A 25,860-nucleotide genomic window follows, 5' to 3' on the forward strand; every position below is an offset into this window, starting at 1 on the left:
CAAATTTTCAGCTTGCTATTAATCAACTTTTTTTTCATACGCGGGATCCAGACCTAAATCCAAAACATTTGAATTTCACAACCTGTTACTAATTTTCTCGATGGTTTGACATTTTCGCAGAATGATTCAGTATCAACTACAGATTAGCAGACATAATCCCCGAATATAATATAACAGTTTATAAATATACTCTTGGACAAAAATATGGAATATATTGGACATGTTAATAGGACTATTTAGCAGTTGAAAGATGTTTTGTTCACAAATGAGACCAGAACTCGGTTATGGAAGTGAGATTGTGAGATTGACGAAATTTCGTCTACAGAAGAGTTGGCGAATGGTATAACAGTTATAGCCTCGTGCAGATCATAATTTTAGTAGTGACGGCATAATTCTATGGAATAGTATTGCTTGGAAAGGACGGTACACGCCAATTAGACCGAAATCACTAGACCGAAAGCAGTAGACCGAACTCATTGGACCGAAAAGCACTTTACCGAAACCTCACTAAACCGAAGAGCATTAGACCGAAATGGTACATAAATTTAAAAAGATTGCAGTAGATTATGTTAAGATTTTGTATATCTGTCTTTTTGTTTATTGTATTTTTTTGTATTATTTTATATACAGACTGTGTAAATTGTTACTCTGTACAGTCTGATATGAAATAATGCTCATCCGTTTAACAAATTAGTGAAGGTAAAAATAAATTAAGTATAGACTGACGTTCTAAGTCTATCCAGTCCTAAGCCTGGATAAAGGATGAAGAAAGATTGATGTTACCCTTGCTGAAATTACAATCCTGTTGAACACCCTGTATTATGTACCTAATGCTTTTCGGTATCCTACTGTTCGGTCTGAATGCTGTTCGGTATCCCGAAGAACTGGAGACTTTAGATGAAGGTGAAGGACCAGAAATACTAAAATCAGAAATACTATATGCTATAAAATTGGCAAAAAACAAGAAAGCCGTTGGTCCTGACAACATACCTACAGAAATGTTAAAGCTCATAAATGAGGAAAACGTTGGAATACTAGTCAAACTTTTCAATGATGTTTATTCGACTGGTGATATCCCTGAAGATTGATTAAAGTCCGAATTCATAACTCTACCAAAAAAAAACAACGTCCGAAAAACTGTATGATTAGAATGATAAGCGTTATGAGCCACACTTTGAAAATCTTTCTACGTATCATCCACAGTAGAATCAGAGATAAATGTGAAGAAGACCAGGATGAAACACAATTTGGCTTCAGAAATGGACTGGGAACCCGGGACGCGCTCTTTACACTAAATGTATTATTGCAGAAATGCCGAGATAAAAGGAAAGACGTCTTTGCTGTAATTATTGACTATGAGAAGGCTTTTGATCGAGTTCAACATCACAAATTAATTAAAATATTAAAGGATAAAGGAGTTGATAGTCAAGATGTACGAATCATAGAAAAATTATACTGGCGTCAAACAGCGACAACTTGCATAAATGGAAAATCAACAGAAATATGCAAAATACAAAGAGGTGTCAGACAGGGTTGTATACTGTCCCCACTGTTATTCAATTTATATTCGGATAGAATATTTAAGGAAGCGCTGCATAATTTGGAATGGGGTGTGAAAGTTAATGGAATTCAGATAAATACAATCAGATATGCAGACTATACAGTTATTTTAAGTGATGATATGAATGGATTACAACACCTTTTAAATGCTATTGACACAGTGGGAAGAGAATTTGGCCCATCATGATTCACGGTTATATGTTGATGGTCATATAATTCAAAGAGTACCAAGTTTTAAATACATTGGTTGCCATATTACTGAACAACTAGATCTAGATAAAAAAGAGATAAAATGTAGAATCGAAATCCCGCACGACATTTTTAAATGAGGTCATTCTTCTGTAATTGCAACTTCAACTTCGAAAGCGCATGATAAATGTTACATTTGATCAGTCCTCTTGTATGGTGTCGAAGCATGGACATTAAAAATATCCACCATTAATCGGTTGGAGGCCTTTGAAATGTGGCTGCACAGACGTACACTGAGAATACCACGGACGGCTATGCTGACAAATGTGGCAGTCCTTGAGCAAAAATGCTGCCCGCGAGCTGCTTGATAACATCCATTATAGAAAGATGACCTATTTTGGAAACGTAGTAAGGGGAGACCGGTATAATATTCTTCAACATTATGATGGGTAAAATCGAAAGACGCAGAAGAATTGGTAGAAAGCAGGCCACTTGGTTGAAGAATATCCGGGAGTGGACAGGAATAAAGAAAACAGGACAACTATTTAGAATAGCTTAGAATAGCTCGAGACAGAGACAGTTTCGCCTTGTTAATAGCCAACGTCAAGGGGACTTGATAGGGCAAGTTAAGAAGAATACTGTTCGGTCTGGTGAGGTTTAGGTAAAGTGCTTTTCGGTCTAATGAGTTCGGTCTACTGCTTTCGGTCTAATGATTTCGGCCTCTTTACAGTAAACCGGAAAGGATATATCGAACTTGTGGAGGTGATTGCGAAGGACAGTTGACATGTACATTGAAAAGTTATTAAAAGATCACGTTTTGCCATTGGCCAGCGATATTGGATATGTCATATTCGTGCTAATGCACGATAACGCAGGACCGCATGTCGCTAATTAGAATAGTGAATAGTTATGTGTGTGTGTGGTGGGTGTGTGTGGTGCGTGTGTGAGTGTGGTGTGTGTGATATTAATGAGATTCACTTTAGAAAACCATATTGAATACAGAATGACACTTTCAAATGTCGCATTTCGAAAAGAAATTCTATTCCTATGATACTGGGAGGGCTAAGGATTGCAGCACAAGAAATTATTTCATTTCACATGATAATTCCAAAATATGTAGGGGAGACCGGGGCAAAACGAAGCTCGGGGCAGAACGGGAAATGCGTCGGTGTGCATAACTTATAGTCGTCATAATATTGGCAATAGCGCCATTCGAACGAACGTTGGTTGACTCACTTCAGTCATTAGAAAGAAACTTCTAGTCACGTAGTATGCTTCTTTACAGACATAAAAACCGTTTTCTTTTGTTTTGTTAAAAATTTTGGTGATATTTATAGAAGTACTATAAGGTGAATAAGCAAGTTTTATCACGTTTTTCATTCAAATATGATATAATATAATATACGTTACTGAATTTTAATATTGCGTGCTGTGAAGCGTTTTATATCTTTTACGTTAGAAATTACTAATTTTATTTGAAATGATGTCTGTTGGGGCAAGGCGGTCGGGGCAAGATGGGATATTATCCCTTCTTGCCCCGCTCTCCTAAATTGCCGCTACTTTACAGCATTTAAACTTTGTAAGATCAGAAGAATCTGATTAAAACTGACACGAATAAAAAAAATCAAAGAAAACTAAAGAAGAAAACGAGATGGACACTGACTCATCAAAAGATGATGAAGATTGTGGTTGCATCTGCTGTGGATACTTATATTTGCAGTCAACTGAAAGATGGGTAGTGTGTAGTGTCTGCCATGGATGGGCTCATAATTTCTGCATAGATGTTGAGGAAAAAAACGAAGGTGCTCATATTTGTGAACTCTGCCAGCCTGACTAAAATACATTCCCATCTTGCCCCGTAGCATTTCCCATTTTGCCCCGTGACCGGGGCAAAATGGAAATTTCGGACTAATAAGTTAAGTTCTTTATAACCAAATAACTAAGCAATTTGGATTATAAATAAAGTCAGTTATATGAAGTTTAATAACAAGTGATCCTGTATGACTTTCGTTATTTTTTAATACACAGTTTAGTTTTCTTTCTATGATTTTTTCTTTCTTAAGTATCCCGTTCTGCCCCGGTCTCCCCTATTCCATATTTTTGTCCGAGTGTACCTATATTCTAAAGCAATTCCATCGAGACAAAAGCCGGGATTAAAACTGTAGAACTCACCTTTTAATACATAAGAAATTAGACATAAAATCGTTAAGATACTTTTAAAATTTTAGCTCCGTGTGAGATACTCACTAGCATCCTGTTTCTGCGCATCTCCTTCACATTCAAAATTAATCTATTACAAGTTAATGAACCTCTGTTTCATTCTTCATTAGATTACGACTCCAACACAACCCAACATGTAACAAACGGGCAGCAAATGTAACACACTACTGCTGCTGTTGCATACTTGTCACAACGAATCCGAAAAATGTAATCGCGAATAATGATAGAGCACAGACCAGAGAACAATAACCACTGTGGTTATTGTTCTCTGGCACAGACTAACCGACAACATCAATTGCACGAATTATACATTGGACTCCAATTTAACAAGTCAAATCAGCAACAGTCTTATTACATCACAACAATTTTGTTCACTTGTGTGGAGAATAATATATTTAAAAATGACCTTGGTAACGAAAACGGTAAATTATATTGTACTGGTTGTTTTTCCTAAAGATAACATAGATTTTACTTTCACATGTCGGACGTTAAGATAGGTTATTCTACGATTAGAAACTCGTAGACTGTATCGAATCAGTAGACCAATAATTATTCGAGTATGTGTTTAGATAGATGTCCACAAAGAAACATTTATGATGGTAGTTACGGTTTAAAATCACAATGAAAAAATATTAGTGTTAGATCATATTTTCTCCACAAAATAAACAAAACATAATAAGTCTTCTTCTTTTTTTGTATAGAGATGACTATCTGTGTTTTAATGTGCCTCTAGTAAGTTGTCGTTACATCGTTTTCGTGGTTTTCCCACTAATCGTCTTCCCATTGGAAACCGTGTCTCTCCGTCCTTACTACTCTATTTGTTGTCATTCGGCTTATGTGGTCATTAAATTCTACTCGTCTGTTTCTTACCTAGTTATGTTCTCCACCTTGCATCTCCGTCGACTGTACTTCTAAAGGCGGGTATACATATGCGCTCTGCTCAGTGTGCGAGCCGCTCGCGCGCAGCATATTTGTTAGATTAGTACGTGTTTTCAAGTGGCACACAAACGGCTCACACACGGCGCACCACGATCTAACTTCTGTCGGCTTTTCAAACAAATGCTTTGATGGTTCGCAATACGTATTTGGACGGGTTTGCGACTGGTTTGTTGGTTTTGGGGCGCCTGAGTTGAATATTTGTTAGTAATGGAGTGGTCGGAAGGAAATATCAAACTTATTGATGTTTACCGTGAAAAATGAAAATGAGATGATGACATTGAATATATTTAAACATGTTAGCTTGCAACCCCCACCTTGCAACCAACTTGCAACCATCTTGCAACCAACTTGCAACCAACTTGCAAACAACTTGCAACCAACTTGCAAACAACTTGCAACCAACTTGCAACTCAACTTGCAACCAATCGGAATGAAACCAAACACTTCTCGATGAGAATAGGAGAAGCTACTCCCGACGTCGGCCGATATCGGATCTGATCTGATCGGAGAAAAACGGATCCAATGGAGGCACCCACATTTAATACTAATTATCTACAATTACTAAATGTTCGTAAGTTTCCTCTGGATCGCGGAAGGTTCGTCAAAATGAAAAATTTTAACAAACATTAACCGCGCCACGAACGCGCGGCGCTCACACATCGCGAAGTTCGCGGCGCGGATATGTATCACCGCCTTTAGGTTACGTTCACTACGGAGACCATCGCATGGTATCCTAGCCTAGAGCATAGTATCCTACTCTTCATATTCGTGAATTCTCGCATATAAAATAATGCATTTATTTTACCTGGCGATCGAAACTATATTATCGATCGCTATGTAAAATAAATGCATTATTTTGAATACCAGAATTCACGAATATGAAGGGTAGGATACTATGCTCTAGGCTAGGATACCATGCGATGGTCTCCGTAGTGAACGTAACCTAACTCCGTCCCATAGTGTCACCACCGATTTTTCGAGAGTTTTCATCTCTGCTGTTTCTAGCACAGTTTCTAACGATCTTGTTGTGTCTGAGTATAGTATAGTCGTATAGTGCGGCAGATTCGTGCAAATATTATAAGAATTGTGCATTTAATGATAGAAGCATATAATTTGGACCCCATATACTACACATATAAAGGTTCAAAATTAGATAGGAGGCCATCTCAGATTTTGCCTTTTACAAAAATGGCGGGGATTCAAAATGGCGACTATACATATGTGACTGATAGCACGATAACTTTTGAAGGATACTTCAGATTTTAACCAAATTTGGTATATAGGTTCTTTTTTTGATGTATAAGATCGAGGTCTTGAACCGGAAGAATCGGTTTACCAGAAGTTGTGTTTTTCCTGGTTTTTATGTAAAAATATGTTGTTTTTTATGCTGTATGCTTTACTTCTATTAATTACCATTTAATACATGCATAACGTATCTTCACATGTAGGTACCTATGTGAGGCAGATTCGTGCAAATAATAATATAAGAATTATTGTGCATTTAAAGGTAGAAGCATATAATTTGGACCACACATACTACACATACAAAGATTCAAATTTAGATATGAGGCCATCTCAGATTTAGTCTTTTACAAAACTGGCGGGCATTCAAAATGAATCTGCCGCCCATAGGTACATGTGAACATACGTTATGCATTTATCAAATGGTAATTAACACAACTGAAAAGTTCAAAATATTTCCTAAAAAATATATTTACACTCTTTTCAATGGCGTTATTACCTTTTTGAAAAATTTATATATACAGGGTGAAAGAGTTGAAAAAGAAAAAACATATTATTACATAAAAAAACAGTAAAAACACAAATTTTTTTAAACCGATTCTTCCGGTTCAAGACCTCGATATTACTCATCAAAAAAAGAACCTATATACCAAATTTGGTTGAAATCTGACATCTCGTTCAAAAGTTATCGTGCTATTAGTAACATAATATGTATAGTCGCAATTTTGAATGCCCGCCATTTTTGTACAAGGAACAAAAACTGAGATGGCCTCGTATCTAAATTTGAACCTTTATATGTGTAGTATGTGGTCCAAATTATATGCATCTACCATTAAATGCACAATAATTCTTATAATATTTGCATGAATCTGCCGCATATAGGTACATGTGAAGATACGTTTTGCATTTATTAAATGGTAATTAACATAAATAAAAAGTTAAAAATATTTCCTAAAAAATATTTTTACGCTCTTTTCAATGGTGGTATTAACTTTTTCAAAAATTAATACATACAGGGTGAAAGAATTGAAAAAAAAAACAGCGTATTTTTACATAAAAACAAGGAAAAACACAACTTCTGGTAAACCGATTCTTCCGGTTCAAGACCTCGATCTTATACATCAAAAAAAGAACCTATATACCATATTTGGTTGAAATCTGAAGTCTCGTTCAAAAGTTATCGTGCTATTAGTCACAATGTATAGTCGCCATTTTGAATCCCCGCCATTTTTGTAAAAGGCAAAATATGAGATGGCCTCATATCTAAATTTGAACCTTTATATCTGCAGTATACGTGGTCCAAATTATATACTTCTATCATAAAATGCACAATTGTTTCACATATGGTCGTATTTCTGCCGCGTATGTCTATTGGTCTCATGCCTGTTTTGTAAATTCTGCCTTTCATTATTTCTTTACCGATATTTTTATTACTCCTAGGCCTGAATCCCGCGTACCAAAAAAGTTTATTAAAAGCAAGCTGAAAATTTGTTAATAGCTTAACGATGTCTAGTCGGACAAACTTTGATGTACGGGAATATTGTAACAGGGGAAGTTTTAATTGAGGAACAGATTACAGGTTTCGAACGTCAAACTACGAAAACCCCCCATGTATTTTGTCAGGCCGAACTTCCAATTGATTTGTAACCCTTTCATTAAAATCTCATGCAAAACTCAGACTGCTATTTACCACCAACATAATTCCTATCATTTGACATGTTCTACGTGTCGGACTTATTAAAATACCCAACATATTTGTCGGACAAACATTTTTTCATATATTATATAAGTAAAGTTTGCTATTGAATAAACTTAAAAACAACCTGCTAGTTTTCACAATCATAAACTTGTCAGGAGGAGTTCCACAATTAAAATCACGTTCCACAATCAAAACTTCCCCTGTTCCAATGTTACCATACATCAAAGTTTGTCCGACTAGACACCGTTAAGCTATTAACAAATTTTCAGCTTGCTATTACATAATAAACTTTTTTTTGGTACACAGGATCCAGGCCTATCCATATTGTTTCATTCTGGCAACCAGCGACTCTGTTTTCTCTACTCACTTGATCTTCCACTTCTGTTTCTCGAGCTTTCCGTAGCTAGATAGTGTGGTGTGATGATTAGATATTTAAACTGCATCACTTGTTCTATTATCTGACCATCCAGCTCTAATTTACATATTATTGAATTTGTTGTTATCACCATATTATTATTATGTTGTCTTTTTTGAGAAAATTAGCATGTTAAATTTTTTGGCGGTTATATCAAATTGGTATTACGGCATACATAAATCATCATTGTAAATCATCTTCACTCTGAGAGATTAGTATGTCATCGCCTGCATAGTTATTTTAAATTGTTCTTCAGGATTTTCTACCATTTGATATCCTTTTTTTTTAGTTTTTTACGCTTTTTTTATTATTTCATCCATGACCAGGTTGCACAATAAAAAAGGACTCAGGAAATGCCCCTATCTTATCCCATTGCCAGCTTCAATTGGGTCATTTAGTTCATCTTCTAGTTTTACTTTTATTGTGTTGTTCTGGTATATATTTTCGATCATTTTAATTGTTCATAGAGGTACCTCTCTTAAATACAACAAATGGATAACGTCATTGACCCTGTCAAATGCCTTCTTAAGGTCCACGAAACATAAAGATGCCGGTTTATTGTATTCTAATAATTTTTCTTAAACTTGCCTCAATATAAATAGAGCGCCAGTGCATGATCTTCCCGACCTAAAACCTTTTGTTCTTCTGCTAGTGTTATAATTTTTATGTTTTAATATTAATGTTATAATTATAATGTTATATTTTTTTTGTTTTCTTTGGTTAGAGTGCTGTTCCATATCACTCCATGGAGTGCTTTCGTGGCTTGTTTCCCCCTGCTATTCTCGTTTATTATTTTATTTTATTTGTAATATATTTTATTTATTTGTGTTTATTTTTACTAATTATAAAAAAATAAATGGATTATTAATGGTGAATATTTGTTTTTACTTTTCTGTGTACACACTGAAATATTTGTAAAAATAGTAATTATAGTTAACCAATTAAGACATTAACGTTGGATAACTAGGAGAAAGGTCAAAATGAAATTTTATCTTGAAGTAAGTAGTAATAGTATAATATACATCATGCAAAAATAGAAAACGTGTGAACTTTCAAGGTGATAGCAGTGACATTACATATTTTCTAAACAATGCGCACATATTAAAACGAAATAATATGTTATACTATGAAAACCACACTATCAAACTATGCAGTGAAACTTTGTTTTGAATAAAAAATACATTTAATGGTCAAAATATATCAGTAAGTTACCTCATTTTGTCACAATAGGCGTCGGTTTACCAAGATACTTCTTATCAAACATTTCACAGGTAGGTTATAAACAAAATTGAGGTCGTTTATAACGACAAACAATCAGCAGTTTATGATGAGTTTATTTCCGAAAATGCACGAGTATACAATAATGTTCAAGGTGGACTACAGGAAAAGTTATGTAAATTATTTTATATAAATTTTAATAGCTATAAAATTTTTCAAAATTTTGTTGTTTTTTGGCTTTAATCAAGTTAGGTATTTATTCTTTCTGGCCATTTATTAAGAAAACTATTATGCTCAGTGAAAGACATTTTCAAGTACATAGGTACAGGGTTATTCACTATATTTTGACCCCCCTGTAAACTGCTTTATTTACAGAATAAGAAAAAAATGTAAAATACAAAAGTTATTCTATTTTTAAAATATGTTTTTTTGACATATATAACATACTAGTGACGTCATCCATCTGGGCTTGATGACGTAATCGACTATTTTTTTAAATGAGAATAGAGGTCGTGTGCTAGTTCATTTGAAAGGTAATTCAATTATCTATTCAGTAATATAAGCATTAAGATTATTTATACGGGTGTATAAATGGGTGTATATGGGTGTCCAAAAAAATTTTTTTTTGAATTAAATTATTTGACACAAAAGAAGAATGTATGTAATTTATTTAATTTAAAATACATTTTACTGCTGTTAGAAAACAGAAATAAAAGTTTATTGCACAAATAAACATTGATTTTTGCTTAAATTCAATGTTCAAACTGACAAGAGTGGCACCTTGAACATTGAATTTAAGTAAAAAGTAATGTTTATTTGTTCAATAAACATTTATGTCTAATTTCTGACAGCAGTAGAATGTATTTTGAATTAAATAAATTACATACATTCTTCTTTTTGTGTCAATTAATTTAAGTAAAAAAAGGTTTTTTGGACACCCTGTATAATTAATCATGTTAATGTTTATATTACTGAATAGGGAATTGAATAACCTTTTAATTTTACGAAAAAAAGTTATTCTTCATAAAAAGCTCTGCATGGTCCAAAACCTAAGATTCAACCATCAGATATCAAATTTTATGAATATTATACGAGGTATGTCAAAAAGTTTGAATTTCACTCAAGAGTAAAGTAGCTTTATTTTTCACAATATTGAAAATTGCTATTATGAAAAGTTGTTTGGAATTAAAAACTATATTCTAATATGCAATTACATCCTTCTAATTGAAAAAAAATTTTTTTTGAAAAATTATGGATAACACATTATTTTCAGTAATTTTAATTCTAATAACTCTTTTATTATTAATTTTACGAAAAAAGTGATTCGTAATAAAAAGTTCTGCATGGTCTAAAATACTCTAAAACCTAAAATACAACCATCTTATGTCAATTTTATACGAGGTGTGTCAAAAAAGATAAATTTAGATCAAAAGTAAAATACCTTTATAGTTCAAAATATTTCAATAAGAAGGATGTAATTACATACTGAAACATGGTTTTTAATTCTTAATAACTTTTCATAATAACAATTTTCGATATTGTGAAAAATAAAGGTATTTTACTCTTAAGTCAAATTCATACTTTTTGAAATACCTTGTATAAAATTGATAAAATTTGACATAATATGGTTGTATTTTAGGTTTCAGACCATGCAGAATTTTTTATTAAGAATCACTTTTTTTCGTAAAATTAATAATAAAAGAGTTATCAGAATTGAAATAACTGAAAATAATGTTAGTTATCCATAATTTTTCAAAAAAAAATTTTTCAATTAGAAGGATGTAATTGCATATTAGAATATAGTTTTTAATTCCAAACAACTTTTCATAATAGCAATTTTCAATATTGTGAAAAATAAAGCTACTTTACTCTTGAGTGAAATTCAAACTTTTTGACATACCTCGTATAATATTTATAAAATTTTATATCTGATGGTTGAATCTTAGGTTTTGGACCATGCAGAGCTTTTTATGAAGAATGACTTTTTTTCGTAAAATTAATAATAAAAAAGTTTTCCATATGGATACAACTTACAGGGACATACTGTATATGATGTCAAAAAATCATAATTTAAAAATCGAACAACTTTTGTATTTTACATTTTTTTCTAATTCTGTAAATAAAGCAGTTTACAGGGGGGTCAAAATATAGTGAATAACCCTGTACATTGTACATGTACTACGATTTTTCGTAAAATGGGAAAGTAAAAGGGTAGAAATACCTCGCCATGCACATCGCTACGCACCTCGCCACGATGCTCGATGCGATATATTTTTCCATGTCGAATAATAATATGCGTCGAGCACCGCGGCGAAATGCCTAGCGAGGTGGCGAGGTGCGATGCTTCACTATATTTATACAATTACCATTAGTTGGGTGTATACAGCAGTAGTTAAAAAACTTTACAGTGAAATAGAAACTGCTATAGTCCAACCATTTTTAATTGAAGGCGACTCATCTACAAATTGAGCTGAGAACTATCGGCAACAATGTTAAATTTTAAAACTAAATTTATACCGGGGGCATTTTTATTGGGTATGCCTTGCCAATGTGCATAAGGGAAAAAGGAAGATGATTTCATAAAATTTGCCCCGGTAACAATATACCTCCGGTCTATGGGTCATATTTACGAGCCACTAAGGGCCGGTACTTTATGTCTCCGTTAACAGCCGGTTAGTTAACCGGGGTTTAATCGGGACAGAAATATATGCATAAAATAGACATAAACGCAATTATACTTATTATTATATTCATAAATAATTATAATAATAATTATAATTACTTTTATTACAACGCAAGAGGCCCTATGGGGTACTTTTCTGTCCCGATTAAACCCCGGTTAGCTAACCGAGGTTTAACCGGGACATAAAGTACCGGCCCTTAGTTGAACAAATTCCTTGAACACTGTGAATCATTGGTAACCTTATCAATACTTCGCTGGTCTATATATTTACGTCCAAGGAAGGGTGAGAATCCAAGAAATATTTTACTCGTCAACAGGTGTCCTTATCTGCATGGACGTAGACGTGGGGTGTTTTTTTCTTGTGACATGGGATCAAGCCACAATTTAAGTTTTAAATTAAACGTATTTGACGTTTCAATTTCCAACTTGGAAATCACTATCAAAATACAAAACTTTAATAATTTAATCAAATTGTGTTTTTGATGCTTGGTGGAAAAATCTTCTCTAATAATTTAATTTTATCTCACTAATAATTTAATATTGATAATTCAGACATAATATATTATATGTATGTACATTTTAAAGTAAAATATTTAGTAAATCTTAATCTTCGATTCATTGTCTTCACTCTTGTTCGTATTCTCGTTTTTTCTTTCGTTTACTTGATTAAAAAAAAACTCCACCATGTTTTTATTTTTAATAGGCGTTTAAATTGGAAATACCAGGTGTCCACTTACATTTTCCCCCATTTTAACTGCCTATAACTTCTAAACGGCTCAAGATAAAAATATGCGGTTTTCGCTGAAATGTTTTATTTTAGTAAAAGTTTTGTCTGAATGGATTGAATTTTTTATATCGCTTTCAAATACGAAAACAAAAATGGCGGATTTTTGAAAAAAACGTTGTTGCCTTTTTTTAAATGGAACACACAGTATATTTTTTTGTATATTGAAATAAAGGTCATTCACCTATCCAGCGATATAAAGTCTTTAAAAATCGGTTGTCAAATCACTGAGTAATTAATTTTTAAAATGAGAGGTGCACATACCTAAATACCATGCTAAGCAAATTGATATTATGTTATGTGATTTCCACATTTGACAACCGATTTTAAAAAATTTTATATCTCTGGATAGGAAAATGACCATTTTTTCAAGTTACAAAAAAATATACTGAGTGTTTTACTAAAAAAAATCAACAAAGTTTTTTTTTTCAAAAATCCGCCATTTTTTATTTAAAAGCGATATAAAAATGGTCATTTACCTAAAAACTTGAAAAAACGGTCATTTACCTATCCAGCGATATAAAAAATTTTAAAATCGGTTATCAAATGACTGAGCAATTAATTTTTAAAATGAGAGATGCAATGTGAAAATCACATAACATAATATCAATTTGCTTAGTTATGTTATTTAGGTATGTGATATCCATGTTGCACCTCTCATTTTAAAAATTAATTACTCAGTGATTTGACAACCGATTTTAAAAAACTTTATATCGCTGGATAGGTAAATGACCTTTCTTTCAATTTACAAAAAATATACTGGGTCTTCCACTAAAAAAAAGTCAACGTTTTTTTCAAAAATCCGCCATTTTTGTTTTCGTACTTGAAAGCGATATAAACAATTCAATCCATTCAGACAAAACTTTTACTAAAATAATACATTTCAGCGAAAACCGCATATTTCTATCTTGAGCCGTTTAGAAGTTATAGGTAGTTAAAATAGGGGAAAATATAAGTGGACACCCGGTATTTTCTGATCTTTTTAAAACTTTGGAGCAAAAATTGCAGCGAGTTTGTTCTTAGTTAATTAAAATGAAACCAAACATTGCTTTTTGTTGGTGCAATTTGCCATTATTCTTTCACGTTTTAATATCTGCAAAATAATATTCACGCGGTTCCCAAAGATCAAGGATAGTAAATGAAACTCAATACTTATTATAAACACACATCAATGATAATTTGAAGTGAAAACTGACCTTGAAATACTGTATAGATAGGTACTCTCTATTAATAAAATTTTGCTATATTTACTATTTTACTTCGAAAATAAGCCGCACTTTAAGTTGAAAATTAAATTTATTTGACGTTTTGACTTCCACTTCGGAAATCGTTATCAAAATACAAAATATTAATAGGTACAGTTCTTACGATGTCAGTTGGACCAGTATAAAAACAAAATTCGACACCGATTGTCGGCACCGTTTGTAAAACATAGGCGGCGCAATAGAAATTAATGAGTAAACTTTTATTTTTAAATTATGGTTCAATATTTGTTAAACAGTAATAATGTTGTTAATTGTTCACATTTCTTTATGAAATTGACACCAAAGATAATTAAAAATACATAATACAAATGAAATTTAACGTGCTTATTAATTTGGGAACTAAAGAAATAAGACTACACTTTGAATATACACATAAAATACATGAAAACGAACAATTCCTCTTCCAGTCGAATTGTCTAATTCATGACTAATGAAGAGATCACTTTTACTACTGTATAGTATTTTTACTACAAAAGCGATATTACGTAGGTCAAAATTTTTGACGTAAGACAACTGTCAAAACATTAGAATGTGACTCTTCATTATATCCATGTTTATAATAAACATGGCAATAATGAAAATTCACATTCTAATGTTTTGACAGTTCTCTTACGTCAAAAATTTTTACCTACGTAATATCGCTTTTGTAGTAAAAATACTATACATAGGACATATTTTTGACAAGTTGAAATATATCACTATCCGTGTGTTCAGAACTTGATTCGACACTTGTCGTGTTTATAACTACCACACCAATATTGGAAAAGAAGTGAAAGGCGCAATTTACACAACAGTTATCAGACCAATAATGACATAAATACGCGGCAGAAACACGACTTGATACAGAAAGGACAGAAAGAATGCTAGAAACAGCAGAGATGAAAATACTTTGAAAAATATGGGAAGAGGTAGAAGTGCAGATATACGACAGATATGCAAGGTGGACAACATCAATAACTGGGTAAAAAGCAGAAGAGTATAATGGAACAACTACATGAGCCAAATGACAAAAAACAAAGTAGTAAGGACGGCGAGAGACGGTTCCCCAATAGGAAGACGATCAGTTAGGTCTGTATCCCGCGTATGAAAAAAAAAGTTGATTAATAGTAAGCTGAAAATTTGTTAATAGCTTAAACGGTGTCTAGTCGGATAAACTGTGATATATGAGAACACTGTAACAGGGGCAGTTTTAATTGTGGTTAAAAATTTGGAACGGTCAGACTTAAACTCTCCGAACAGAAATTAAACTCTCATGCAAAAATCAGACTGCTATTTATCAGCTGTCATAATTCCTGTCATTTGACATGTTCTACATGTTCCACTCATTAAAACGCACATTTGGTGATAAATAGTAGGCTGATTTTTGCATGAGAGTTTAATCTCTGTTCGGAGAGTTTAAGTCTGTTCTGTCGGACAAAATACATGTGCCGTTTTCGTGGTCTGGCCGTTCCAAATTTTTAACCTGTTCCACAATTAAAACTTCCCCTATTCCAGTGTTCCCATATATCAAAGTTTCTCCAACTACACACCCTTAAGCTATTAAAAAAATTTCAGCTTGCTATTAATCAACTTTTTTTTCATACGCGGGATCCAAAACTAAGTGGGAAGACCACGAAAACGATGGAATGACAACTTACTGGAGCCACATTGAAAAACAGACAGTCATGTCTACACAAGAAGAAGAAGAAGGAAAAGAAGAAGACAATAATATTGGTGACAAAGCAATATAATATTTTTATTTTACTTGAACATGAGCTACACAATTTTTCCAAATGTCACTTTTGACTTGTAAGTATATATGTTACAGTTCAAGTTGATTATCCAGTTGGAGTTGACTCCAACTAGTTGGAGTCGACTCTAACGGCTGGTTTCAGTAAAAGTTGATTATAAATATAAAATGAAGATTTATATTCAACATTTACTAGTAAAAGTAGACTCCAACTAGGAAAAGTATACTCTTCCCAATGCCATTTAGTAAAAGTTGATTCTGATTCGCGCAAACAGCCGATTCTAGAAATTAAATGTTACTGAATATGTTCAAATTAGTCTAGGCTGTATCGTCGCCATCGTTAGGTAAATTACTCCGATTCGAATTTTCTGCACAAACTTACTCAAAAGAGGTCCTTATAACAAATCTACTGGGTGCCAGGAAGTACCTTGATCGATAAATTGTTTAAACAATTTTTTTAGACAAATTCACAAAAATAATTTTTTCACTTCGAACAATTTTTTTTTAGATCATTAGTTTAGATCATGGGTCATTCTGAGCAAAAAAAGGTATTTTGTGATTTTTCTCTAAAATTTATTGGTGTCGAGTTATACGCGATTTAAAATTTGAAAAATGCGAAAATAGCCATTTTCAAGGCTTAATAACTCGGTTAAAATCCATTATTATTTATTATGAAAGTCAGAAAGTGACCAAATCAAAGTTTATAGCCCCCTCTACAAGATCCAGCAGAAATTTTTGTCACTATTTTATTACTAAGCTTTATTTTTAATTACTAAAAATGAGCGATAAGTACGTATTAGGCGGCCGTCAATGGTGAGTGCTAAAGAGATGCACCATTCCGGCCGTCCAATGGTGAATTTTACTCGCACTCACATTGACGGCCGCCTCAATACACGCTTAGCGCTCATTGTTGATAATTAAAAATATTATCTTATTAATGAAATAATGACAAAAATTTCTTCAGGATCTTATAGAGGTAGCTTTAATCTTTGATTTTTTTTGGTTTCTGACTTTCATAATATATAATATCGTATGGCATTTTTGCCTTTCGGACAGTTCCGGCGCCAATTACATCTTTAACCCTGTTTCAAGTAACTAGTGTCGATGTACACTAGCCAGGGGGACCGACTGCTTAACGTGCTCTCCGAGGCACGGTGAGACGGCTCGTGTCATTATTGAAAATGAAAATGGTTTGTCTTTAGCAGGGCTCGAACCCACGTGCACTGGCGTATGAGGCCAGCGATTATGCCGTTACTCCACGGCCGCTCGCTCGACTTTCACAATAATTATCTTTAACCGAGTTATTAAACCTTGAAAATGGTTATTTTGGCGTTTTTCAAATAAGTTGCTAATAACTCGACAACAGTCAATTTTAGAGAAAAAAAGGCCCAACGGATCTAAAAAAAATTTGTACGAAGTGAAAAAACTATGTATTTTTGCGAATTTGTTTAAAATCATTGTTTATCGCCGAACTTCACTAAAATCATTCATTATTGTACTCATTTGCCCTCATTTTCGGCAGTAAAGTAACATTTTGTTGTATTGAAAGAAGAATGTTACTTTACCTGCCGCGATAATTAATCAAATCAACCGAGATTGAATGTAAGTGGTCAATGGCAGCAATCGACTATTTATTTGAGTGAAATTAAAATTTATTTACTTTAATTATTAAAAATATTGTACAAAATTTATCTTATTATTAATAAAATTTTTGTCAAAAAGTAAAATTCTGTTGTGTTTCGCAATTATATTCATACAAAATAAATCAAAACTTTACAGATTTAGTAATTAGGTAGGTATACAATATTGATAACTATCGATTAAACATCAAAACCGGCCATCATGCAAAAGTCATATGTCATTACTGTCATTACTGTCATACGAATTTTTTATTTCGTCTAAAATTAAAAAAATTTCCTCAAAGTTGTAAGTAAGTGTTATGTTTTTTATGATTAACGATACAATTTTGTACGCACCACCTTAATACTCTTTATCGAACGCGTCTGTTCCTCTGCTCGTAATATCAGACTCGTTCGATTAAGAGTCACTTTACTGACTGACTTTACTGAAATTGGTTAAACAATTTTTCGACCGCGGTACCGCGTGACACCCTGTGTATTTGTTATAAGGATTGTTATACGGATGTATTTCTTTGAGTAAGTTTGTGCAAAAAATCTAATCAGAATAATTTACCTAACGGGGGCGGCGTTACACACTATACTAATAAGTAGTTGAAATGGTCAAAACAAAGAAACGCACACTCATCAAAAATGCACTTGAGATTCTCGTATAATCAACATTTACTGAATCGATCCAGGAAGAGTTAACTCCAACTAGTAAAAGTTGATTTAAATTTTTAAAATCAACTTTTACTGCTCGTTTCAGTTGGAGTTGACTCCAACTAGTTGGAGTCAACTCTAACTGAGAATCAACTTGAACTGTAACATATATATTGTATTAAAACAGAAAATAGTGAAGAATTACCAAGAATGATGGAAGCACTAGATAGTGAATCGACAAAGATGGGACTGAACATCGCTTACAGTAAAACAAAAGCCATGACCAATCAACAAGGAGAACCAATAATTACAGTGGCACAAACAAGAATAAAGCAAGTAAAAGAGATATTCTAGGACAAATCACTAAATTAAATAAAAAAAATCAGACCGAAGAAATAAAAAAAAATAATAAGATTGGCCTGGGCATCACTCGGAAAACTGTCTTTTATTCTAAAGAAAAAAAAATACCCCCAATACCTAAAATCAAGAGTCTTCAATCAATGTACACTCCCTCTCCTCATATATGGCTCTTAGACATGGACACATACAAAGGAAAATATGGAAAAAATAAAAATATGAAACATGAAAAATTCCATTAATTACATTATCCAATCAGCGGACTGAGCAAATTGACGTCATTAAATCTCGCATAATATATGGGACATCCTGTATAAACAATACAGTTTCAGTATAATACAATACAATAAAATTTAAAATTGATCATTAAAAGTATATAATACATACTTACAAATGAAATTTAATGTGCTTATTCATTTTTTAAGTACTAAAGAAATGAGACAAAAAATGTATTATAAAAATAAAATAATTGTAAGTTATGACGACGACACTGTTTATTTAGTGTTTATATTGCTTGCCGCCTTTGAAACATGAGAAGGTATTTTGACCAGATAACGATATGATTTGAGCCTAAGCACTTCCGAACAATTTGACCAATTACTCTTCAGTATTGCCCAATAAGATACGTTAGAAAGTAGTAAGCCACACCCGCGTCCATGTAGACTAATACAAGGAGTGATCAATTTTGAAGCAAGCAAATGTTTATATGGTTTATCTTTATTTCTATGCTCTTCGTAGAATTATTGACCGGACCCCAAAAATGCTTCTGGTCCAACTGACATCGTAAGAAGTATACGTATCACTTTCAGAAGTGGAAGTCGAAACGTCAAATGAACTGTTTTTTCAAGTTATATTGTGGCTTATTTTCCAAGTAAAATAGTGTATAATCATTAATATAACTAATATTGGATACAGTATGGTGCAAATGATTGGAATAAATTCGTTCTTTCGTAAACGAGCGACATTCAGGATAAATCCTGAGACAGGCCGACTTTTATTTTTGAATTATGATTTATATCATACTAATGACGTCATCTATTTGAGCGTGATGACGTAATCGGCGAATTTTTTAAATGAGAATGGGAGTCGTGTACTAGCTCATTTGAAGGGTTATTTATTCAATTATCTATTCAGTAATATAAACATTGATATAATTACTCATACAGTGTGTCTAAGAAAAATTATTTTTAATAAATTAATCGACGCAAAAGAAGAATGTGTGTAATTTATTTAATTCAAAAAACATCCTAATGCTTTCAGAAAATAGAAAAAATGTTGTTTATTTCACAAATAAACATTGTTTTTCGCTTAAATTAAATAATGTTTAAACTGTCAAGGGGCAGATGGGTGGCAGCTCGAACATTAAAATTAAGCGAAAAGCAATGTTTATTTATCAAAAACCATTTTTTTTCGGTCTTCTGACAGCATTAGAATGTATTTTAAATTAAATAAATTTCATGCACTCTTCTTTTTTGAGCCAATTTAATTTAAAAAAAATTTCTTGAACACCCTGTATAAATAATTATGTTAATGTTTATATTGCTGAATAGAGAATTGAATAACCTTTCAAGTAACTATCACACGACCCCTACTGTCATTTAAAAAAACGATCGATCATGTCATCACGCCCAAATGGATGACGTCACTAGTACGATATATGTCTCAAAAATCATAATTTAAAAGTAAAAATCGACCTGTTTCAGGACTTTTCCTTAAAGTCGGTGGCTTACGAAATAACGAATTTATTCCAAACATGCATCATACTGTACGTAATTGCATAAGATGCCACAAAGAAATAGATTCAGAAGAATATTTACTTTATTTTGTTAGAAAACTAGAAAATACCTTTCAAAACATACATGATAATTTAATAATTACATAGATCTTAGATTTAACTTTTACGTAATTACTTACCTACCTATTTATATAAATAATAAATAAATAAAATATTATTTTGGTACGCCACTGGAAAGCTAACAAGTGAACTATTGGTGACTCGTTTTAAGTGCGATGTTGCCAATGAAACACCTTCAATTAAAAATAGTTGAAGTATACAGCCGGTTGTTCGAACGCTAATCAAGAAGTTGATTATAATTAAGTCCCCTTAGCAACCATCAAATAACAAAATCCGTTGTTCGTACAACAATCAGTTGATTGTAATCAATTATGTTAATTATCATTATGATAATTAACATAATTGATTAATTAATTAATTATTAATTAACATAACAATTATTAACCTAATTTATTAATTAATCTCATAATTGTAATCAATTACGTTTTCAGCAACCCAATAAAAGTTGACATTGACAATTGGTGACAGTAATTAAATATTTTATAATGATCAGTTGATTCCATTTTTGATTAGCGTTCGAACAACCGGCCCCTAATGTACCTAATTGGTATAATTTGATTAATAAAACATTAAAATTTAAAAATCCCAATAAATTACAATAATTGTTTAAAACAATTGACAATCGATGAAAAGCTTTATTCTTTCAATTTTCCGACTGTATTTAGCGACAGCGCTTTGCTGCTAAACTTGACAATAGCGAAAAATCTAATACCTAAATCTAATACCTATATGAGGCATTGGGTTATGATGTCATTAAATCTATGACGTACACGCCTAATTGTTTGAATTTGACCATAGTAACCAAATTATGACTATTTACGTGATTATTAATTGAGCTATTTTTGTTCACGAAACAATTAAAATTTTTCACTTTCACACAGAAATAAGCTTCTTTTAGGAATATTTGTCACAATGTTTTAAGACATTTTAGCGATCGCATAGCACATTACAAAAGTGATTCTGAAAGCGATTGTACACAAAGGAGTGCAAAATTCTTTCTTCAGTCTCATGAATATTTTGTCACAAAATGAAAATGAACAAAATTTAGTAACTTTAAACATATGAAAGATAGTCCCCCACATATTTTTACTAGTCTCGATCTTCTCGATCACCTGGTACAACTATCCATCTCATAAATTTCAAAGCATCATTACTCAAAGTGAAACCGACGATAAAAAGATCTACTGCGAAACGTGCTGAAGTGGATTCGTTTCCTCAAATCCGTAAGTTTCCATATCCTTTCATTTTAGGAGATGTTTATCGAGATCTTGATAAGTCTTCAGAATATTAGCCAAAAGGATAGTGAATATAAGTAGCTGAATCGGCATTTTTTATGATTACCAACCGGAAAGGCTAAAATGGCTGATAAAGGGTGAGTGCTAGATTGAACTAGATTACTAATAGATTGAATGTAACGGCGCGCGGCGTGTATCTTTCACATAATTCAAACATACCTATAAAGCCCGATCAGGGAAGACAAAATTTTACGAAAACCTCCAAAAAAAATAAAGGAAGGATAAAAATTTGGGAATAGGTAGTTGAAGTTGTCTATTATTATATAAGAAAAAGTTTACAATTCTACATCCCCTCCATTTTACAAAAATTGGGAAATGCGGGGTGAAAAATATTTTCTCAGGAGTGAAAAATATACCTACGTTCAAAATAGGCCCGGAATTGGATAAAATGACTAATTCTAAGCAACTTTTGTTCTATTGAGTTTTTCCACTAAGTCAATACTTTTCGAGTTATTTGCGAGTGAATATGTTCATTTTTAACAAAAAAAAAACATGTTTTTGGACGGTTTTTCGCAGATAACTCAAAAAGTAAGTAATCTAGCGAAAAAATGTTCTCAGTAAAAACATAGCTTATAAAAAATTGAAAAAAAAATGGTGAATGAATGAATGAATGAATTTATTTGACTACATTACACAATTACAAGGTTTGTAGCAAGTCAGACTTCAAAGATTTAAAATAAACAAGTAAAAACCTATCTATACATAAAATTAGAATATACCTAAAATACACAAAAAATACCTAAAATATACAAATAATAATTTCACACATAAGTATATCACAAAAATTTCACTTTTAAATAGTATAAAAATTATGTAAGTACCGTATCACAGATCAGTAATAAAAGATATTAGATGAGTACTTTCCATGAACTTCAATGAAACTTGAAATATTCAAGGTATTTCTCCACTGAATAAAAACAGTTCTTATTCAGTATTCTTTTCACGGTTTTTTTAAGAGCATTTAGACTTATAGCCCAATAAATGAACGTTTTGGATTGTAATTTCCAGGGGCAACTCCGAATTGCATGAAAATTTGGATTTAGGTTCTACTTACCCTCCACTTCAAAGTTGAATTTGTGCCGTTGGTTGCTTTTACTTGGGGGGTGATATTTACCCCTTCTCGGGGGGTGAAAAACGCGTGTTTAAAATAAGGCCGGAAATGGATAAATTGACTTATTTTAAGCACCTTTTGTTCTATAAATTTTTTACGTAAGCCAATACTTTTCGAGTTATTTGTGATTTAAAATGTTAATTTTTCGTCAAGAAGACTACGTTTTCAGACCGTTTTTCCCAAATAACTCAAAAAGTAAATATTTTATAAAAAAAAAATGTTTTTAGCAAACGTGTAGCCTATAAAAAAAACGAAAAAAATGGTGTACCAGTAAAGTCTACAAATTGAGTAGAAGCAAAGTTGTAGCTCATGAAAAATACGTTCTTATTCGTCTAATTCCAAATCGAATAATTCAACGCGAAATCACCGAAGAAAGAAGCGTTTTTCGGGAAAACCTTATTAACATTTTTAAAGTATAAAAAAAAGCTTATTATTTGTTTTTTACAAAAGTTTACAGCATCAAAAATAAATGAGTTACACTGAAAAAAAAGTTGGCCCCTTTTTTTTTGGTAAAACAAATCGTGAAAACCTCCCTCTATTTGGCACCCTAAATGAAATTAATCGTTTGGCTTGACCATCTATTTTAACTGTATCTGTTTTGTTTATATGATCTGTAAGTTTGATTAGTTTGAAGTGCTTATTTTTAAAAACATTTGGTTTTATAGTAAAAAAAAATTTCTAAAAATTTTTGAAAAATTTCATTTTTTTCAAAATAACTTAAAGTATTAGTGATAAGAAAAATCTTGAAGAATAAAAAATGTAGGTTTTGTTATTATAAATATGCTAGTTTTATTTTGTTTCTCCGTAAGACAAAAATTGGTTAAGATATGGCTTTTCAAAATTTGCATACACTTGTGATTAGTGACCCATTCAAGCTTTCTCAATTATAACCCTTTCAAAAATAAACACTTTAAACTGGTGAGACTGACAGATCATATAAAAAATAGATAGGTAAGTAAATTGTTTGTAAAGCGGTAGCGATTAATTTCATTTGGGGAGCTAAACACGGCGAGATTTTCATGATTTTTTACAAAAAAAAAGAGGGTCAACTTTATTTTGAGCGTAACTCGCTTATTTTTAATGCTAAAACTTTTGTTAACAATTAAAACAAAGCTTTTTATAAACACTTTATAAAAGTTTAAATGGGTTTTTCCCGAAAAGTGCTTAATTTTTCGGTGATTTCACCTTGAAATATTCGATTTGGAATTAGACGAATAAGAACGTATTTTTCATGAGCTACAACTTTGTTTTTATTTGATTGATAGACTTTACTGATACATCATTTTTTTGGGGTTTTTATAAGCTACACTTCTGCTAAGGATATTTTTTTCAATAAAATATTTACTTTTTGAGTTATTTGCGAAAAACCGTCTAAAAACGTAGTTTTTTTGTCGAAAAAATCAACATTTTCAATGGCAAATAACTCGAAAAGTATTGACTTACGTAAAAAACTCTATATAACAAAAGTTGCTTAAAATCAGTCAATTTATCCATTTCCGGTCCTATCTTGAACGTATGTAGTTTCACCCCCCGAGAAGGGGTGACTGTCACCCCCCAAGTAAAAGCAACCAACGGCACAATTTCAACTTTGAAGTGGAGGGTAAGTAGAACCTAAATCCAAATTTTCATGCAATTCGGAGTTGCCCCTGAAAATTACACGGTATCGCCGAATTTCTCGTTCATTTACTGGGCTATTAAATTTTTTATATAACCTGGCAACACGTTGTAAAGCTTGTAATCTAAAGAATTTCTTTTGGACTTAGTTAGACGGTAACGATTAATTCTGATATTATCTGCCTGTCTGGTGTTGTAATTATGAATATCATGTTGTTTCACAAGAGATACAGATCTCCTGTGTATTTCAACAACAACACTAAACGCGTGAGGTCTGCAGACCCAGTAGAAGCAGAGTTGTAGCTAATGAAAAGTAGGTTCTTCTTTTAATTCCAAATCGAATATTTCAATGTGAAATAACCAGAAAATAGAGCATTTTTCGGGGAAAATTCATTACAACTTTTTTAAAGTGTTTAAAAAAGGTTTATTTTTGTTTTTTAAAAAAACTTCTAACAATAAAAATAAGTGAGTTACGCTCAAAATATTGTTGGTCTCTTTTATTTTTTGGTATAAAAATCGCGAAAATCACCCCCTAATTAGCTTCCCAAATAAAATTAATCGTTACCGCTTCACAAGTTACTTTACTTATCTATTGTTTATATTATCTATAAGTTTCATTGGTTCATAGTGCTCACTTAAAAAAATGGGTTTAAAATAAAACATTTTTTTTTAATTTGAAAAAAAAATGGAATTGTTCATGGAATTAACTTAAAAATTATTAGTAATACTAAAAATCTTAAAGCGTAATAAAATGTACGTTTTGCTTTTCCCAATATTATTTGCTCTTTTGTTTTCTTGTTAGACAAAAATTGGTTATGCTATGGCTGTTCAAAATTTGCCTAATAAACTCGTGATTAGTTACTCGTTCCAGCCATTTTAACTACAGCCTTTTCAAAAATAAGAACTTTGAACCGATGAAACTTACAGATCATATAAATAATACATAAGCAAAGTAAATTGTGAAGTGGCAATGATAAAATTTATTTGTGATGCTAATTAGAAACTGCTTTTCGCGATTTTTTTATCAAAAAATAAAAAGGACCAACAATATTTTGAGCGCAACTCACTTACTTTTAATGTTACAAGTTTTTTTAAAAAACAAAAATAAACTTTTTTACCTCAAGCATACACCATTTTTTTCAGTTTTTTATAAGCTATATTTTTGCTAAGAATATTTTTTTCGCTGAAATACTTACTTTTTGAGTTATCTCCGAAAAACCGTCCAAAAACATGTTTTCTTCTGTTAAAAATGAACATATTCACTTGCAAATAACTCGAAAAGTATTGACTTAAGGAAAAAACTCTATAGAACAAAAGTTGCTTAGAATTAGCCATTTTATCCAATTCCGGACTTATTTTGAATGTATATTTTTCACCTTCGAGAGCGGGGTTTTCCCCTTTATCTT

At 32.0% G+C, this 25,860-nt stretch overlaps 1 protein-coding gene across 7 annotated transcripts in view; it reads right to left on the minus strand.

The window, feature by feature from the left end:
- Positions 1 to 25,860, minus strand: part of LOC126879065 (phosphatidylcholine:ceramide cholinephosphotransferase 2-like) — a 520,373-nt gene that overhangs the window by 106,204 nt on the left and 388,309 nt on the right. Inside the window, exon 1 of one of the 7 annotated variants that reach the window (XM_050641961.1) lies at positions 9,477 to 9,535. The exons of 5 other annotated variants lie outside the window; for them this stretch is intronic. In XM_050641961.1, coding sequence (XP_050497918.1) covers positions 9,477 to 9,481 — 5 coding nt within the window. In that variant the 5' untranslated portion in view covers positions 9,482 to 9,535. Of the gene's footprint in view, positions 1 to 3,996; positions 4,203 to 9,476; positions 9,536 to 25,860 lie in introns of those variants that run through there. One more of the 7 variants, XM_050641963.1, reaches the window with a different exon arrangement.

The sequence above is a fragment of the Diabrotica virgifera genome, chromosome 1, assembly GCF_917563875.1.
Source record: "Diabrotica virgifera virgifera chromosome 1, PGI_DIABVI_V3a".
Taxonomy (NCBI): domain Eukaryota; kingdom Metazoa; phylum Arthropoda; class Insecta; order Coleoptera; family Chrysomelidae; genus Diabrotica; species Diabrotica virgifera.